This window comes from Suhomyces tanzawaensis (assembly GCF_001661415.1).
Source record: "Suhomyces tanzawaensis NRRL Y-17324 unplaced genomic scaffold CANTAscaffold_5, whole genome shotgun sequence".
In the NCBI taxonomy this organism is placed as follows: Eukaryota; Fungi; Ascomycota; class Pichiomycetes; order Serinales; family Debaryomycetaceae; genus Suhomyces; species Suhomyces tanzawaensis.
In genome coordinates, this window is record NW_017963640.1 from 867170 (window position 1) to 886020 (window position 18851).

General features: G+C 44.9%; 9 protein-coding genes and 1 non-coding gene across 10 annotated transcripts; 6 read left to right on the plus strand and 4 right to left on the minus strand.

Annotated features, from left to right (window-relative positions):
- Window positions 1–158: 158 nt before the first annotated feature.
- Window positions 159–1736, plus strand: CANTADRAFT_22610 (oxidoreductase; the record flags this gene model as incomplete). The annotated part of the gene is made up of 1 exon (XM_020206848.1): window positions 159–1736. The coding sequence occupies one exon, from the start codon at window positions 159–161 to the stop codon at window positions 1734–1736; it is 1578 nt and encodes a 525-aa protein (XP_020063759.1).
- Window positions 1737–1917: 181 nt separating this feature from the next.
- On the minus strand, window positions 1918–4836 carry CANTADRAFT_90950 (uncharacterized protein; the record flags this gene model as incomplete). Its single annotated transcript, XM_020211752.1, has 1 exon — window positions 1918–4836. The coding sequence occupies one exon, from the start codon at window positions 4834–4836 to the stop codon at window positions 1918–1920; it is 2919 nt and encodes a 972-aa protein (XP_020063760.1).
- Window positions 4837–5173: 337 nt separating this feature from the next.
- CKB2 (casein kinase 2 regulatory subunit) lies at window positions 5174–5911 on the plus strand (the record flags this gene model as incomplete). Its single annotated transcript, XM_020206850.1, has 1 exon — window positions 5174–5911. One exon carries the CDS (start codon window positions 5174–5176, stop codon window positions 5909–5911), a length of 738 nt encoding a protein of 245 aa, XP_020063984.1.
- Window positions 5912–6773: 862 nt separating this feature from the next.
- Window positions 6774–7910, plus strand: MSW1 (tryptophan--tRNA ligase; the record flags this gene model as incomplete). Its single annotated transcript, XM_020211032.1, has 1 exon — window positions 6774–7910. One exon carries the CDS (start codon window positions 6774–6776, stop codon window positions 7908–7910), a length of 1137 nt encoding a protein of 378 aa, XP_020063761.1.
- A 1737-nt stretch (window positions 7911–9647) lies between these two features.
- Window positions 9648–12143, plus strand: CANTADRAFT_52597 (uncharacterized protein; the record flags this gene model as incomplete). Its single annotated transcript, XM_020210100.1, has 3 exons — window positions 9648–10163; window positions 10227–11086; window positions 11162–12143. 3 exons carry the CDS (start codon window positions 9648–9650, stop codon window positions 12141–12143), a joined length of 2358 nt encoding a protein of 785 aa, XP_020063762.1.
- A 1304-nt stretch (window positions 12144–13447) lies between these two features.
- CANTADRAFT_t156 lies at window positions 13448–13528 on the plus strand. Its single transcript has one exon. It is a non-coding gene; the product is annotated as a tRNA-Lys (tRNA).
- Window positions 13529–13709: 181 nt separating this feature from the next.
- On the minus strand, window positions 13710–15374 carry GAP1 (Gap1p; the record flags this gene model as incomplete). Its single annotated transcript, XM_020211753.1, has 1 exon — window positions 13710–15374. One exon carries the CDS (start codon window positions 15372–15374, stop codon window positions 13710–13712), a length of 1665 nt encoding a protein of 554 aa, XP_020063763.1.
- A 320-nt stretch (window positions 15375–15694) lies between these two features.
- Window positions 15695–17072, minus strand: CANTADRAFT_271766 (uncharacterized protein). The gene has a single exon (XM_020208024.1). The coding sequence runs from the start codon at window positions 16654–16656 to the stop codon at window positions 15913–15915; it is 744 nt and encodes a 247-aa protein (XP_020063764.1). The 5' UTR covers window positions 16657–17072; the 3' UTR covers window positions 15695–15912.
- Window positions 16763–17158, plus strand: CANTADRAFT_52447 (U4/U6-U5 snRNP complex subunit; the record flags this gene model as incomplete). The annotated part of the gene is made up of 2 exons (XM_020210082.1): window positions 16763–16790; window positions 16893–17158. The coding sequence occupies 2 exons, from the start codon at window positions 16763–16765 to the stop codon at window positions 17156–17158; spliced, it is 294 nt and encodes a 97-aa protein (XP_020063765.1).
- Window positions 17159–17489: 331 nt separating this feature from the next.
- On the minus strand, window positions 17490–18269 carry CANTADRAFT_53866 (methylthioribulose 1-phosphate dehydratase; the record flags this gene model as incomplete). The annotated part of the gene is made up of 1 exon (XM_020210264.1): window positions 17490–18269. One exon carries the CDS (start codon window positions 18267–18269, stop codon window positions 17490–17492), a length of 780 nt encoding a protein of 259 aa, XP_020063766.1.
- Between the last annotated feature and the right edge of the window lie 582 nt (window positions 18270–18851).

The window sequence follows — 18851 nt, forward strand, 5'->3', positions numbered from 1 at the left end:
TACCCATTTTTACTCTATCAAATGCTTCAATATACTACCTTTCAGCCATCAATCGGTGTCACGTGCCTGAAGTCACGGGTCGCATCTACAAAATCAAACTTCCCCAATACTTAAAACTTGCAACAAGTCATCAAGCTAGCTAGGCTAGCCTTTCTACAATGTTGTCCAGATTACGCCCCATTACCTTCAGAAGCCCCGCGAGGGTCGCTTTACGGTTCAACTCCAAAAAATCCGACCCAAATCATGAAAATTCAGACAAATCAGTCTCCCAAGCCAAAGAGGAAGGTTTAAGTGAGTTCAAGTTCAAACAGAAAACCTCATCCTCTGCTCCTGCACCCATGGAAGGGAATGGTGTAGATAAACTCCTCAAAAAGTCCAACAAACCGTACATTCCAAAGATCAAGCACGATAGACTCAGCTTCGAGTACCCAGGCTTGCCTAACCAAGACAAGTTCAACGCTACCGCTGAAAAGCCAAAAATCATTGGAAGATGGACCAGATACGTCCCTAAAATCATCACTGCCATTGTAGTCTTATGGGGTGCCTATACCGTCAAAGTATGGTTCTATGCACCAGAAAAAGGTGCAGACAGTAAAGAGCTCTTGGACCCTAACGGTTTCCACAAGTTCGTGGTTACTCACAAGGAGGAAATCGACGAGGACCACTATTTGATAGAACTCCACCCCAAGTTCAACCACTGGCAATACAGCTACTACAACAACTACGAGAAGAAATCCATTTGGAATGGAGACCGGATCTGGTCTGTTGACGTGAAGCAACCCGACATCATGGTTGTTCGTGCCTACACACCTTTACCATTATACTTCTTGAAGTCTGAATACACTAGATCAGGAGAAAGAAAACCACTTTTGAAGGTGGTGAACAACGATGGTGAAGATTATGACAAGCAGGGTGTGATGTGTCTTTATATTAAGAAATATGGCGATGGAGAAGTATCCAAGTACGTCACCAACAAAGAAGTCGGCGACGAAATTGAGTTGCGTGGACCAAATATCGAGTATAAGTTCCCATACCATCCTTTAAAGCAGTATCATGAAAGACCAATTTTCCGTGACCTCCCTTCCAAAGTTGAGCCAGAAAGTTTAGTGGAAAAAGTGAAGAAAATCAACAAGATTCCCGACTTTGACAACTTGACCTTCTATGCTGCAGGAACAGGAATTGCACCAGCATTACAGATTCTTTTGTCCAGAAACCCATACAGAGGCTACGTTACCATTCACTATTCAGCTCAAAAACAAGGTGAGTTGAAGCCCTTGGAAAGATTCATGTACTTTTTGGAAAAATTGGATCGTGTTGAAGTCAAAACCCATTATGATACCGAACCAAAGACCAGACTTTCTTCAAAGGATATAACGGAGGCTTCGCCTACAAAGTACCTTAGCCCTTTGAGAATCGAGAAGAGTGAGTTGAGCCCAGAGGAGGCCTTAAAATTGAGAATGAGTGTGCTTGATGGAAAGGACTCAGACTCTAAAAACGAGACTGAACTGACAGAACTTAGCAAAGAGGTTGTTCCGAGATTTGAAAATGCTCTTCAACAGGCGATGGTAACTTCACAACAAGTCAAAGCTCCTTCTGCATTAGCAATCGTTTGTGGACCCGATGGTTATGTTGATTTTGTAGCAGGTCCAAAGAATAGGGCCACAAATGAACAAGGAGAAGTTCTGGGTTTAATGAAAGGTAAGGGCTGGGATAATACTAATACTTTCAAACTTTAGTCATTTAATAATACATGTATATAGAAAGTCTCTAGAGCTTACAAATAGACAAAACTATTAGTACAAATGGAGTTAAAAATGCGACAGATTGATCTGATATGTGTCCAATGGCAAGGAAAGAATAACGATATTTCTTCGCTGTCATTGAGTTGACAGCTCATCAAGAAAGTACAAGGATAAATCAGATCGGCTGTGGATCCTCAACTAAGCCTATCTTATTCCCAAAGTGAATCAAAATTCTTTGAGCATCTCTGCTTTGGGCGCAAGCCAAAATTACTTCCTTTAACAAATCATGCTTCTTCAATCCACAAACCATTGGATCCCACTTGGTATCTACTTCGTTTTCTTCATCTTCGTCACTTTGAGGTCCCAATAAGTGGTTGCAGACTTCAAACAACTTTGCTTTAAATCCTAACTCACAGATTCTCTTAACATACGTGATGAAGTATTTGTGGAAATCTTTGTTTTCACCAAGAAGTTCACAGCATAGGATCTTATTCTCCAAATGACTAATTGATATAGTATTCTCCAAATTCTCGAATCCTTCTTTCATAATCATATTCTTAGAAATTTTGTTAAAGTACTTGCCCCTTCCAGTTCTAGTTTTTCTGATGATTTCTTCGTTAGTTTTTTGTTCCAAAAGTTCGATTATTGAGGTCTCCTCTGAGAATAATGAGGAAGAACTTGATTTAGTGCTATTTTCCTCACTACTGTCCCAGAAATGTGAACCGAAAGACCACCAAGATTCAGTGATGGTTTGCCAAATTCCCAAGTCCTTGTTATACAAATATCCAGATCCATTTGATAAAGTAACCAACGGTATACCTGATGAGGTGATAGCACACATGGTAATATTATCTGACTTTGACAATCCGTCTTCCTGATACTTATTGCTAAGCTCCAAAAGTGGCGCCAAATTCGTTGTCAAAACGACCTTTTTGATTTCGAGGTTCCAAACATAGAGCTCTCCGATCGAAGTCACTGCCATCAAGTAGTTGGTATGACTTTCAAGAAAAGATATTGGTGATCCCAAGACAAGTGGTGGTAAAAGGCGCTTGCCTGAAGCGTGTGTATATGTCAAGATTTGTCCATCAGAAGAGCTCAAGGCCCAGAAAAGAGACCCTTCGGTTGCTAAATGAATATACCTAGGAATAAAATCACACCAAACCTGTTTGTCTTTTTTGAAGTAGGTAATTCTTGATGGCTTCGTTTCATTTCCAGATCCGTTCTTAATGTCAAGAACAAATGTATCTTCATCTGATTTACTGGTAATTTGGAAGCCAAGTCTAACTTTTGGAACAGCTAGCCTCACCTTAGCAAACGAAGTGTTTGGGTTCAAGATTGGTGATCCAATGTATTTGATGGGTTCGAGTTCACGCTTGAACTTTTTGGTAGTGCTTCCATCGTCTTGCTTTGATCTCTTGTTGTCTTTGTAGAATCTTTCCGAAACGGAGTATGATGGCTTATCAAACTCAATCAAACTTTTGGAACTATTGTTAGTTGAGATCTTTGTTCCATTTGAACTGGATTCGACTTTAGTATCTTCCTTTGAACCACCATTAGAAATTAACATTGGCTGTATTCTTTTCTTTCCATTCTTGGTAGTAATTTTCTGTTTCTCCAACTTTTCCTTCTCCTTCTCGATTTTTTCTTTCTCCTTACCCGCAGTGGTAATAGTTTTTGGCTTTGCAACCGGCTGTTTCGACAGTCTTTCAGTCATGGCCGATTGGAGTATATCATCGTTTGTCTGCGGCTCAGGCTCATTCATGTCCGGAGGCGCTAGGACTTCAGGAATAATTGCACCCTTTTTTTTCAGCTCTTGTTTGACTACAGGTTCTGCAACTGCAGCATCCTTGACTTCTTCCTTACTTTCTGTTATGACGGGGGCCAGCATATCTGTGGAATTTTTTTGTTCTACCAATTCGATTTGGTTTGCGTTTCCTCTTCGCCCGGTCGGTTGTTCAGTCTCATACTTGTGGTTTAAGGGCTTGACGAATTCTTTTTCAAATTTTGCCAACTCAGAGACCACCTCCTGGGATACTTGGTAGCCTAGTTCATTTTTTTCAAAGGAGATTATTCCCAAATAACCATCCAACGAAGAGATAAACAAGGTAGTCCCCGTACGGTCCCAGCATACGTCGGTGATCGGGTGGTCTACTATTTCCTGGAGCAAGAAGATGGGAGTGTCCTTGGAGGTGTTCCACACCGCCAAGGTCCTGTCGGAACCAGCCGTGGCCAAAACATTGTATATGTTGTCGTTATCGGTTTCCGAGCTGTTGAAGATCTTGGGGTTGAATTTGACCACTTCGCAGGTCAAGCCGTGGCCCACCAAGCTGATTCTGTTCTGCCAGTTTTTAGAGCGGGAAATGAGCGAGATCAACGCCGTCTGGTTTTTGCTTGCAGTCGGTATAGACACCAACTCGCCATCAGGAGACCATGAAATGCGCTTGTAGTGGACGTTGAGGGGGTTTTTGTTGATGAGGCGCGAGATCTTGTTGATAAGACGGAAGGAATACTGGCCGTTTTCGTAAGCGTACTGGTACAAGTAGATCAAAGTATCGTCGCCCAAGGTGATGAGGTAGTTGTTGGTGGGATCGAACAGGACGCTGCGCTGGATGACTGGCGTGTCCAAGTGCTGGAGGCGAGACAATTCCTGGAAGGTATTGTTGGCGACGTCGATCAACAAGGTCTTGCCGTCGGCGGTGCTCCAGGCGACCAAGCGTCCGTCATGGGACCACGAGAGGTCTATCACTGCCGACACGCCTCCAGGGTCCTGGGCTGGGAATGGGAAGAGCTTGCGTGCTCCGAGGTAGACGCTGCCTTCACTGTCTCCCGACACGTACTGGGATGGGTCACTCGGCGACCATCTGACGACACTCACCACCAGGGCGTGGTTGTGATGGGTTTCCAAGGGCCCGACGCCCTGGACAAGGGCACCCTGGCCCTGTTCAGCACTCGCAGCCTGGTCTAGCTGGGCCATGCTCCACACCAGTACCAGACCGTCCTTGCCAGCAGTTGCCACCTTTGTGTTGTCGGAGTTGATGTCCACGGCATGGATCTGGCCGCCGTGGAGCACGGAGGGGAGCTTCAAGAATCTCATGGGAGTGGCAGTGTTGTGGTGGAACCGAAGCGTGGTGTTGGCGGTAAAAAACGAGTGTGCGAGCATCACCAAAATATCAAGGAGCAGCGGCAGAGTGACTAGAACCAGAAGCAGAAGCAGCAAAGCGACATCAGTTGACACACGCAATAGCAGTAGGACCAGCAGGAGATAACAGCAGCATCAGCAGCGAGAAGAAATAGCCGAGCATCAGCAGCAACATCAACACCAGCACAAGAACTGGCACAACAGCAGCATCAGCACTAGGACCAGCCAGCATCATAGCACACTAAGACTAGTACCGCAACTAGCACCACATCACCATCTCCAACACACACCCATGGCTAACGAGGAATACGTCACCGACTCGTCCTCCGACTTCACCGAGTACTGGATTGACCTCTTCTTGGGCATTAAGGGCAACGAGTACTTCTGCGATATCGACGACGAGTACATCCGCGACCGCTTCAACCTCACCGGCTTGAACCAGGAGGTCTCCAAGTTGCCCACGATCATCGACATCATCACCGACTTGATGGACATCGAGCTGCAACCAGAGGAAAACAGAGACGCTCTCGAGCACAACGCCCGCATTCTCTACGGGTTGATCCACGCCAGATACATCTTGACGTCCCGTGGCTTGAACAAGATGTTTGAAAAGTACAGAAACGGTGACTTCGGGTACTGCCCGCGGGTCCACTGTCAGTTGCATCCGTTGTTGCCCATCGGGTTGAACGACCAGCCCCGTTTGGCCTCTGTCAAGCTCTACTGCGCCAAGTGTGAGGACTTGTTCAACCCTAAGTCCGGTCGCCACGCCGTGGTGGACGGTGCCTACTTCGGAACTTCGTTCCCGGCCATGTTCTTCCAGAACTTCCCCCAAGCCATTCCCATCCATTCGAAAGACACCTACGTGCCCAAGGTGTTTGGGTTCAAACTACACGAATACTCCAAGTTGAACCGGTGGAGAGAGCTTCAGAGAAAGAAGCTCGAAGCCCGGTTGGCCAAGAACGGGGTGGAAATCACCAACGTGGTGGGTGGCTTCAAGGCAGAGGAGGACAAGCCTGTGATCCAACAGTAGACAGAGTTTTATAATGTAATAAGCATACGGAGCCGGTGTAGATGCAAAGTGGTAATGACCTTTCTTACTTCATTTGAATTATTCTCAGAGAACTGTTGTGTGATGTTAATTAAAGTATCTCACTGCACTTAATGGAGTTGATATAGATCTCAATCGAGTTACGAGATTATAGGGCTATCTTAATTCAAACCAGGATCATATTGACTGAATGAACTCGTCATATTGGGGATTTATTTACTATCAAACTAATAATATTTCAATTAGGAATAGTAGAATCATTACTTATTTCGCCCTTCTATATTATTCTCAATAAACACTAATGTAATTACCGGAGACTTACCCTACTAATAATTAGTTAACTCAAAAGTACTTTCGGTACTGGAACGTTTGACCTATCATTCACGTTAATTATCCTCAATATTAATGTAATTGCTTAGATGATTACCTCTGATATCTCAGTACTGGGACTTTTACCCTGATGATCACCTAATGTATCCTCACTACATATTCATCCAAAAACGTGAGTATTGAGTAAATACCAAAACTCGATAATTCGGGCCTCACTGAACTCAACTGCGTACTCTCCGGATAAGTAATCAGAGGTATTACCTATTAATGATTCATAGTAACTTGTGATTATTTTACAGGTGATTGGCACTGATTTCTGTTTCTGAGATATTCGTAAACCAAAAATGGCCAAACTAACACCACTTATACAGAACAGTCCCAATCCCTCTTCAGGTCCCAGCCCCGTAAGTTTGGGCCTCAGATGTTGCATTGAAGTAAGTCCTCCAAAGGTTCATCTAAAACGCACTACCGCGCACCAAATCACAAATTATCACCAGATTCCACAGCGCTAACAATGAGATCCGTGGCACTTCGAGTCTCCACCAGGCGGCTGGTGTCGTCGAGCACCCGTGCCAATGCCAGCGTGCAGTCCAGTCTGTCCATCGAGAAGTTCCCGCCAAAATCCACCATTTTCTCGCTCATTCAGCCCACAGGCAAGATCCACTTGGGCAACTACCTTGGCGCCTTGCGAGGCTGGGCAGACCTTCTCAAGGTAGACTCGCCCCAGAGCAAGTTTATCTTCGGCGTTGCCGACTTGCATGCGCTTACCATGCCTACAGAGCCCCTCCAGTTAAAACAGCACCGGTACGAGGCCATGGCCAGTTTGATAGCCGCTGGGCTCGACCCCGAAAGGTGTATTGTTTTCCACCAGTCCACAGTCCCAGAACACACGGAGTTGAACTGGTACCTCGTTTGTTTAGCGGGAATGGGCCAGTTGAACCGGATGACCCAGTGGAAACTGAAGGCCCACCAGGCGCTGACCAGCTCCATCTTCGAGGAAGCGGTTTTGGAGAAAACAAGGGCGGGAGTGTTGTTGTATCCCGTGCTCCAGACTGCTGACATCTTGATCTACAAGTCGACCCACGTCCCTGTGGGCGATGACCAGACCCAGCACCTCGAGTTGTGTCGGACTGTGGCCAACACCTTCAACCACACCTACAAAACCAAGTTCTTCCCATTGCCAAAGACGTTGTTGACGCCTGCCAGTAAGGTGTTGGCGTTGAGGAACCCCAGCAAGAAGATGTCCAAGTCGGACGCTGACCAGAACTCGTCGATTTATCTCACCGAGAGCCCTGATACTATCGCCAAGAAGGTGCGCAAGGCCACAACCGACTCCATCCAGGGACCGTTGTACTACGACCCTGAAACTCGTCCTGGTGTGAGCAACCTCATCAACATTGTCGCTGGTATCAACAGGGCCAGTGTCGAAGACACGGTTCGGGACTTGGCGTGGGTCAAGGACCACAAGCAATTGAAGGATCACGTCACCGAGGTGGTGGTGGAAGAGTTCCGGGAAAAGAGACACATGTTTGACCACTTGATGGGCGACTTGGGATACTTGGACTCCGTGTCGAAGCAGGGAACGGAACGGGCCAGAGAGATCGCACTGAAGAACATCAAAGAGGTGCGTGCTCTAATGGGTTTGAACTAGCCACCAATACGGAGGTAGCAAACGAGGGGCGATAAAATCACTAGTGCCTCAATTACGATGATATTACCACTGGGTGCACTGAACCATACAGCTATCGAAGCGACCAATCAGGTTGGCCATGTACATAGAAAGATAGCCTTATGAATAGAACGATAGAGAGAATGTTGGAGCAGACTCCAGGTGTAAAGCCAGAAGGGTAACATCGAAAAGCCGATGAGACTTACGGAGCGTGGAGTAAAAGGACCATTACAGGAATGGAGTGACCGACCGATAGGCAGTAGAGAAATGATAACTTGTCATTCTAGAATAATAATACTAGGGTAAGAAAGATAGAATTAGATAGACATTTATTTGACATTGAGGTTTAGATTGGTCACCGAGAGGGATTCTAAGCACAGAATTCAGTATTAGTGGCTGGTAGGTCTGGTAGTGACCAATCTACGGCTAGTTAGGGATTGAATACAACTAAATTGAAAGAATTGAATTGAAGAGAAAACAAGGCGATTTTGAGCATCTCTACTTCCCTCAGTACACGAGCGATGCTATACTTCAATAGAATAACTACCTCTTTGTTTCTACGGAAAAATACCCTCTTGGTATCATCCATGTGCTAGCCACATTTTCCGTTTCAGGTTGGCAATTCCAGATGCTATTCTAGAAAAAATTGATGTCTAGTTGACATGTCGTCGTTATTCAAGAAGCAATTACTGTGATTACGTTTCAGGTAGGCAATTCTAGAGTCGGCAATTCCAGTAGTTGATATAGTTGACGAAAGTAGCTATTCAGAAGTAATTCCAAAGGTTAATTCAGTAGAATTTGAGTCAGGATGGCATTCCAGAAGTCATCCTAGTCTGGTAGTCATTCCAGAATTCAAGTTTACACCCTGTGATTGACAATTCAATTGACTTCGAGTAGTTTACGATTCAGTAGTTATCCCATATAATACAATTCTAGAGATACTTCCAGTAATTATTAGTAGGTATGCCATAATTATTCAGCAATTACCAGAAGGTCCAGAAATTAGTTATACAAGAATTCATTCAGCAATTACCAGAAGGTCCAGTAATTATTAGTAGGTATGCCATTATTCAGCAATTACCAGAATGTCCAGCAATTAATTATTTCAATTACTCAGTAATACCCCAGAATTTCCAGTATTAAGTAGCTATCCCAATAATTATCCCAATAAATATTCCGGTAATTATTCCAGCATCCTCACCCGTTTGACATCGATTTCCATCGCTTTGCCTCACCCCTTCCTGCGCATTCCTCTCGGCCAGCATCGTAGCACGAGCGATTGTTCGCAGTTGCTGCAGCGATTCCAGCGCGTGGGAATTCGATCCACCGCGATGGCCGCGAATTGCAGGATTGACTCAGTGAGATCCACCACCACTAACAGCCAGAACACCATAGTGGAAGCATCACCACAGTGACAAGAACACCACCACCAAGCCCACCACCAGTATTGACACAGTTCACTACCTCCCCCACGCCCTCTACCACCAGTTGTCCCCACCACCACCAGTAGTTCCCCTACCCCCAGCCGCGCTTTCCCTTCGCGTCGCGTTGTTTTGATCACGTCGTGTTGCAGATTTCACCGCCAGGCCCACGCTAATTGCCTGCAGTAGACGTGCCACCATCTCCTCCATTCCACGTCCCGTGATCCCAGATTGACTTCAAAACAAATAGCCATCTTTCTCTCCTCCACTTCTCCTCACCGTCGCTGCTCTGCCCACCATGTCGGACCAACAGACTAGGCGAATGCAAGTCAAGGTGTTGTACTCGTTCAACAACAACGCCACCATCTTCTTGTCGAGATCCAAGAACCAGTACGCCGTCAAAATCGCCCACATCCCCATGGCCAACGAAGAGCTGGAACTTACTTTGGGGGCGTTCGACCTCAAGAGCTGTGTCCAGCAGATCGTTCGAAGCTCACCCGAGAACTTCAAGTTGCATGCTGAAGACTACGTCGTCTACTACAAAGACACCACCGAGCAGCCCGACGAGCCGTTCGTGGCCAACGGCGAGATGTCCGCGTTGTTGGCGTCGTCCAAGCCCCACCTCGTCCCAGGAAGAGTGTGCCAGAACGTGTCTGCCAGCTTCTTGTTTGGCGACAAGTCCAACGCTTCGTCGTTGACGCTCGAAATCAGGTTGAAGCTCCACACCATCGACCGTTCCGACTCTGCTCCGCCACCGCTGGCGCTCCAAAACCACCAAAATCTCCAAAACCACCAAAACCACCAAAACCACCAGGTGCCTCGTCCCGTGGATTCCCAGAAACGACCATCAGAATCACCCATGGGATACCCCCAGAAGAGGCCGCGTCCCGTCCACCCGCTGCCTGCACCCTCTGCATCGTCGCTGGCTGCCGTCAAGGCCACCAGGACTAAATCGTTGCCCATTTTCAACAACATTCCCAGCCAGACCATGTTCAACATCATGAACCACGACAAGCTCAACTTGGCGTCCAAATACGACGCCAAGAGCGTTCAGGACCGGTTCAAGCTGGCCCCGTTCCTCCAGGCCAAAATCATCGACAAGCCTGTCAAGAAGCATAGACGGTATGCCGAGCCCCAGAGGGCCATGCGCACCCGTTCCATGGTCAACCAGACCCCAACCATGATCTCGTCACCCATTAACGAGGAGCCCATGTCAGACAGCACCGACGACACCGAGTACCGCGAGAACCAGGAAATTCCCGAGGACGACGAGGAAGAGGATGGCGATTTCGACGAGCTTTCCCCCTACACCCCACAACAGCCTCCCTACGACAACCACCACGGTCCGGCACCTACAACCGTCACCTCCATCACCACCAACAAGACACACGACACCTTCCAGTCTTTACCCGACTTGGAGGACTTGGATAGCAAAAAATGCCACACCATCCCTCACACCAAGCTCCCCAAAAATCACGGGTTGGTCTGCGTTAATAGCAACTGTGGTACCACCTCCTCGATTGCATGGAGATACTTTGAAACTGGTTTTCATCCTAACTACTTTGCTATCCACAGGGCCACTGAGTTCGACAAAAAGCATTATGAAGGAATGTACGGGCCGTTGTGTAACGCTTGTCATTTGTTTCTTAGAAACAAAGGGTTTCACAGACCCGAGAACGTGGTAAAGAAATACTTACAGCAGCAAAGATACAAGAGAGAGTTGAAAAATAGAGAAGAGTCCAATGAACCACAATTGGAACAATCGGAAACAAACAGAGATCGAGCCAGCAGTTTGTCGGCTATAGCTATGAGAAAGTCAAGCCAGTATGCATCTTCTCCAGTCCCTCCACTGGTAGGAAAATTTGCCACTCCTTCGCATACACGATCTGCTATAAATCAGGTCATTCAAAATAACCATCAGAGCAACCAGCTGGCCAACAATGAGTCATACTCTAAGAAAACTCCTAACTACAATGATCCCACTGAATTCTTGAACCAACTAAATAATTTCGGGGGTCCATTGACAGATATTGACCCATTGCCACAAGACCAGAACGGTGTTACTCCCCCCATGATGGCCACCAAGTCCAACACTAGAGTCATCAACCTCTATGACGATGGAGAGGATAAAGAAAACTGTCCTCCATCGGAAGAAGAGGGTTCTCATGATAATGAAATGGCTAGTTTTGAGAACATGATTCGCAAATCGTTCACTCAAGGCAGTAGCAAGTCTAGTCCCGTTGGTAATGAGTGGATCAGCACTCTCTTCACAGAACCAACTCCAAAGGACCAGATCACTCCCAGAGACACCAAAACACCCAATGAAGATGGCGAAAATGAAAGCAAGCTCTTACATCCAAATATGCCAGATATGAAGACTTTCACCAATAAAAAATCTGCCGAAGGAAACCGCTTGAACAACAAGAAGGCTGCCGTGGTCAATATGCCGTCATCTCCATTCTTAACAGGTGCCCAGCACTCGGATGAATTGGAAAATTTCTTGAACACTGACTCCAACGAGTATGTTGAGATCGACGATGAAATCCACGACCTTGTTTCTAGCCACCAATTTGCATTCACTAACAACTCATCACCCAAAGTCGCTTCCAGAAACGACACTACCAACCTGGTAATGTCATGGAACACCACTCATAACTCCAAACGTAACAATGACTTGGGCAGTGGGTCCACTCCAAACACAGATTTGTTTTCCACTGATGATATGGAGAACTCCAACGATAAAACCCAAATGAAGTTTAGTTTGGACGAAATGATGGGACAAGAGACTTCTTAACTAATAATTTGCATGATTTGTACTATACGTAACATTTAATTAACGATTTTAAGAATTACCGGTAGGATTGGCTTTTGTAGACTCCAAGATGGAATAATTTTGCAGCCGCTATTGACACAATCGGCTTTGTGGCCCAACGGCCATTATATACAGGACATGATATTTATGTTCTAGGAAGCCAGTCTGTGGGGAAAGCATGTAAGATAAAGATAGAGTATTGCGTGGCTTGTATTGTAATATTGACTCTTCATGCTTTCTTGTTTTGGGATCTTTTGAAAAATTTTGCGAATTGAAAGATTGAAATGGAAGCATAAGTTTAAGAGCATACAAACAAAACTAATTCTTATTGAAAGGTTTAAGAGAGCTACATAACCTCAAATATAGAATAAATGGGATTAGAAGATATTATAAGCTTACGTACAAGACTTCTCCTTACCCAAAAATTGAACTAGAGCTTTAAACGAGTACCCCATTTCTACGGTTCGATAGTTCATCACTATCTACAATTCCAAAAGCCAGAACTTTGAAGGTCAGTGAAATAATTTGGAGTCTTAAAGAACGTATCACGCAGTTTTCTTTTGTTTCAATTTTGTACGAAAGTTACATTTTTATCACCCGTTTAAAAAAATCAAGCAAAAATTTAGTTAAGGAAATTGTCGTCACTTTTACAAGAGGCAGTCAAGGCAGTAACTTGGGATTAGGTTTAATATATTTTAATCCTGATTCAATGACTTTTCTTTCACTATTTAGGTATGGGCTGAAAGTTTGTTTGTATTCTTAACGAAAGTTGAAAATTAAAGATTGGATCTGTGTGTAGGTATTTCATTATAATTCATAACTTAAATTCTAAATTGTGGATAAAAAGTATAGCAGAAGCAGAACATACAATCTGTTATGAGGGAAAGCACAATTATAATACCAAGTCAATAGTTTTCGTTGTGACTTCAGGGAATACTACTCGCGTATTCTTAATATCTAGCTACCATCCTGTTGAAGTGGTCTTATCATTGCTAAGAAAGTACATCAGCTATCCCCATACTGTGCTACTGTTCGAACCTTTTGTATACTTGTTTTTGCACAAGCTCTCCGTTATTGATTACAAATATCATATTTACCACTTTCCATCTTTTCCTAAAGAGAATTAAAATATATATCACCCCACTAGGAGGCCCTATGCTTGCCAGGTAACTGGCCAGAGATAACTGTGCATAACTAATAACCAATAACGAAAAAACCAAAATCAATTACGTAATCAAGAATTGTAATTTGTAAATTGTAAGTGAATCATTCAAGAAACAAGAAAGGCCTGGTTAGCTCAATCGGTAGAGCGTTTGACTCTTAAGTAAGACATCAAAAGGTTGCGGGTTCGACCCCCGCATCGGGCTTCTTTTTTGCTTTTTATACCCAATGTTGTCACAAAGGAGTATATATGGTGAAGCTTAAGTTGATGTTATTTTACTACTTGGGCTATTAAATTTTAATTTTCGTTTATCATTAGCTTCTATGAATGCAAATTATAGTACAATTATGAAATGTCATTTCTGACACAGCACTGATTTGGTTTGTTCAGCACCAGAACCTGTACACCCTAACAATGAATGGTTTCTCAGCCAACTTAGCTTTGTCTTCGGCGATTTCTTGTTGTAAAAGGTCCAAGTCAATGTTTGGTCTTCCTGTGTCCACATCAATGTCTTTGGCTCTAACAAAAAGAGTCCAATCTTTTTTCCAAAATTTATAGAAAAGCCAAGAGGCGATAAGAACAGGTAATCCCAAGTAAGACAAGAAGAAATCATATGCATTTGGCTTGCCACCGATTGGAAACAAGGCAATCCAGAATTGAGCAATCAAAACCAAAAAGTTCAAGGCAAAACCATAGTATGATCCCCAGACACCACATTGTGAAATGTATGGAAGTTCATTCAACAGTCTGTTCTGAACTGTGAGGGCTCTTCTGAAACGAATGTGACTCAAGTTTATTGAAAGCCAAGTGAAAATTGAACTAAGTCCTGACAAAGCAAGCAACCAGTTGAATACCTCTTCTTGCTTGTTACTTGCAGCAATCAAGGCAAAAAGGCCAAATATATCGGTAATCAAAATAGCAGCTAATGGTCTTCCAAGTCTATCAACGTATCCAGTCCATTTTGGTGCCATCCCTTGTTCGGCCAAGGAGTTTAAGGATCTCGAGGTTGCATAAACCGATGCATTGCCAACAGACAAGACGGCTATCAAGATAACTGCATTGATGACACTAGGTAAGCCCTTAATACCACCATTGACAACAGCAATGACAAAAGGTGAAGCAGTTGCATCCACAGAAGAAGAACCCAATAACTTGTCATCATTGTAAGGAACTAAAGTAGCAACCATAGTAAGTGATACTAAGTAGAACAAGCATATTCTCCAAAAAACTTGCTTAATGGCTTTTGGAAGCGTTTTTCTTGGTTCTTTAGTTTCGGCAGCAGTCAAACCGATCATTTCAGTTCCCCCGAAACTGAAGGCAGCAGTCACAAAAACGGAACACACACCCTTGAATCCATTTGCAAATGCACCAGGATCTCTCCAGTACCTACCACCGATGAATTCATGGTTTGGACCACCACCACAAATCAACACGATGCTCAAGATAATGAAACCGATGACGGCAATCACTTTAATAAGGGAGAAAACAAACTCAGATTCTCCATAACCCTTGACACCTAGTAAAGTGATAACAACAATTAGTAACCAGAATATAATTACGAAGATATCGGGATTCAAGTCTTTATTCCAGTATTTTACAGTGATTGATCCTGCCACTAGTTCCAATGGTAATAAGACAAAAAATTGCATGAAATAATTCCAACCCACTGCAAACCCAACAGCCGGTTCAATGAATCTGCTCGCAAACACGTTAAAACTTCCACTCACGGGGAATGTAATGGAGAGTTCCCCCAAGCCTTGCATAGTTGCAAAGACACCTGTGGCCATTATGAACCAACCAATCATAATTCCAGCAGGTCCACCGGTATGCAATGCTGAGCCTGAACCCACAAATAAACCAGTACCAATACTTGAGCCGATTGATATCATTTGCAAATGTCTAGACTTAAGCTTTCTCGAAAGATTGGAGTTGGCAGCATTGATGTTAATCTTCTCCATCTCAGTGTATTCCTTGCCATCCTCCACATTTTGACTGGTCAAGGTTTCGCTGGCAACTGCTGGTTTGAAGGAGTCGATGAAGGAGTTCCACATACCAGTGTGTTCCTCATGGTCGGACCTCGTAGACCCACTCCTTATGTGGTTGAACTCTGTCAATGATGGTTCACGCTTACTATCTTTGGAACCTCCAGTCATGGTTAGAGTAGCCAATATTTGGTGAAAGAAGGATGTGCTAGTTAGGAAATAGGACCCTACATATAGTTATGAAGTCATCGTCAGCTTCCAAGAACATGACGAGAACTGCGGCGGTTATGATGCGGTTTTCGGATGAAGTCAAGAACATTTATACAGTTCAAATGGCAAAATGAAAATCATGAGTCACACTGCCTGTCAGGAAGCCGGCGTTTGGGTCCAAAACGTCTGCAGTTGCAAAATGTGCAGCAGTTATTGGAAGTGCGAACCGAAATGGCAAGATGTCGCTGAGACTGTCCTTACTAGGAAGGAAATTTCTTTTTTCTTTCCCTCCTGGTTAAGGGCCAAGGCTTTATTCTCGGAGAAATAAAATCCGATGAGATGCTAAGCGACAGTATGGGAATAATAGCAACGCCATTCTGAAGGTCACCTGATGACTTTAGAGGAACCTTCTCTTTTTGGAAGGGTCCTCGTCGCTTAGCTTTGTGAGCTGGGGGATTATCGCACAGTTCTGTTCTATGCCGATAATGCGAGGGAGCAAGAGCCGCAAGTACTCTTTGATTTCTTCTAGGTCCTTTTTGGTATCGGGGACCTTTGTGGCTCGAGAATCGATGTAAGAGAGGGTACCTCCAATGTGCTTGCACTTTTCCTCTATTTCTCGGCCCATATTATCGATGGTTTTTCCCATCTGTGCCAACTGTTGATTCATCAGGGCAATTTTTGTATTTATCAGGGTTTGCTCGTCCTCAATGGGGCCCACCTGGCTTTCCAAGACGTCTCGCACTTTTGCCCCGATTCTAGTTTCGCTCTTGTCCAATTTGGCAGCCATATGGTCTACTCTCTTCTCTAGTTCATGAACAGACCTAACGGTATCCGAGTGATGTTGTTTGACGAGACTCACGAAATCCTCCTGTATTGTCTCTTTGAGAGTGATGGACTCCAACTCAAGCCTGGAGGCCCATTCCACCAAGTCTTTTGTGGTTTGCTCCTTCAGTTCCCGTACATCTGTTGTCCTGTCCGGCCCTGTAGAGCACTTGTTAGCGTGGCTAAGTCTAGTGATTTTGGGCCGTTTTGCGTGCGTTCGCTGGGTGAGAAATACACTGTCTTCTTCACTGGAGTAGTCCGTGTCCTGGGTTGCAATTGTCGTCATTATGTTGGAAGAAAGGGTGTTGTTGCCGTTCATGGATATCACTTTTGCAGCATCTGGCAGCAAGGTCAGTGCACGTGCCACTAGTCACGCGCACACCATCACCATCAAATTCACGGTGTTTACTGGATTGAACAGTAAGATGGCCGATCTTAAGGAGTTCTTGGAAAGTAAGTAGAGTCGGACGTCAATGGCTGTGGAACACGGCTCTGGATTGAAAAATCCGTGCTGAGCTCATTTGCTAATCAACACCAGTTGGTACTAACATTTAGAACGTGTCAGAGTAATATCGACAGATGCTCGGTTATTCGAAGGAATACTACAAGGATTCGATAAGTCGACAAATATCATCATCAGCAACTGTATCGAGAGAATCATCTACGACGATGACGAAGAGAACCAGGAGATAGCGTTGGGATTGTACATGATGAGAGGAGGCACCGTGGTTTGTGTTGGAGAGATAGACGAAGAGGCAGCGCAAGGTGTGGACTGGCTGAGTGTCAAGGGGGAGTTGAAAGGAACAAAGAACCCATTGTGAGTGGAAGCTGGTCAAGGGAAGAGCTGGCACGAACGTGCTGAGGTCGTGGTATCCCAACAAGTGCTGTTTCCTTCCGTGACTGCTACCAACGACTGCTCCGCTGCTGTTTCCAATGACTGGAGACTAGCCATCTTCGAAGATAAGCAAACTCACTCCATTGTGTTTTCAACCACACGAAAACACCTGCAAAGAAGTCTACAACAATAGATTGCCAGTATTCGCTGCTTTCTGTGAGGAGTCCATCACAAGTAAACTGTCCAGCGTCACTCCTACTACAGATAGTCGATCGCCAACCAATTATCACTCCCATTTGTGCATATACATATCCCCATTACTCCCTGACGGTAGAAATACCGGCCAACTTCATCTTCACAGCTAACTCCAATAAATAGTCCAAGGCTTCATTATAGACCTTGGCTTTCCAAATAGTCTCACCCCAGACATAGATCCCGTGTCTTCTCACCAAAACCGCAGATGTCCCAGGATAGTTCCTGATGGCCTCTTCGAGGGTCTCGGTAAGGTCCTCCTCGTGAGGCGTATTTTCAATGATAGGAATCACCAACTTTTCGTAGTTTTCCATGCTTCCCACCTTTTCCACCTTCTTGGTGGATTCGTTGTACTCCAACCGAGGCAAGGCTTTGATCTGTTCAACGTGGTTAATCACGAACTCTTTTTCGTGTTCGAGCAAGATAGTGATCATTACTGCGTTTTGTGAATGGGTATGAATACACGCTCCAGCATCTCTCAATGTGTAGCAGCTGACAAACAACGGAGTGCATGCAGATGGCTTGTATTTGTAGGATTTGGTCAACTCTTTGGGACATTCATTTGGTGTACGGACAATAGTGTCTGGTAAGTCTACCACAAACATTTCCCACGGCTGGATCCGTTCTTTTTGGACTCCTGATGGGGCAATATACACCAAGTTCGGATTGGGACCCTCCACGTCTCGAATAGAGATCCCACCACCGGTTCCAGTGACCCAATTGAGATCATAGAACAAACGACAAAGCTCACAAATGAGGTTCGCTGGATGGTTGGGGTCGCTCAATTCCTGCTGAAGTTCGGCAGGAACGAGCGAAGAGGGCTTGTTGTTGCAGGAGCAGGCCATTGTGCTGTTGAAAGGGACTGGAAGTGGTCTGAAGTAAGAATAGGACTGGCTGTGGTTTGGAGAACAACGTGCTGGGGTCCTGGCACGTGACTTGTAGTTATAAAATTAGAGAATGATAGATTGTTGGGAGTTCACTGAGGGCTATACAGCTGGATCTGGTTCAATTGGTAACGAGTGGTGGTTGCTTAGCGTGGGTCAAAGGTATCCAGCGGAAATGACTGATTGCAGTATCTCGAATTTTATCACGTTCTACTCCGTTCATTACCTTTTCCGAATGGGCTTCGTTCTGCCTTGTGATATGAGACTGTGGACTATGCCAATATTTCAGATCAACCTGTCCTGATTTGTGGCTGCTTTAGCTTCTGCTAAGGGTATTGTAGTGGCCATCTACCGGAAATGGCCAAGACACGTGATCTTCAACTCCGAGGTCACTTCTAATGAATGTAAGGATTGGACTCTCTGAAGTATTTGCAGTCGTAGAGGATGGCATCGTATAATGCTGCCAGTCAAGAATATGCCCCACTAGCCGGAACACTGTGTGAGATTCCAAAAGTGAAATTTTCAACACTTCTTGGATTACAT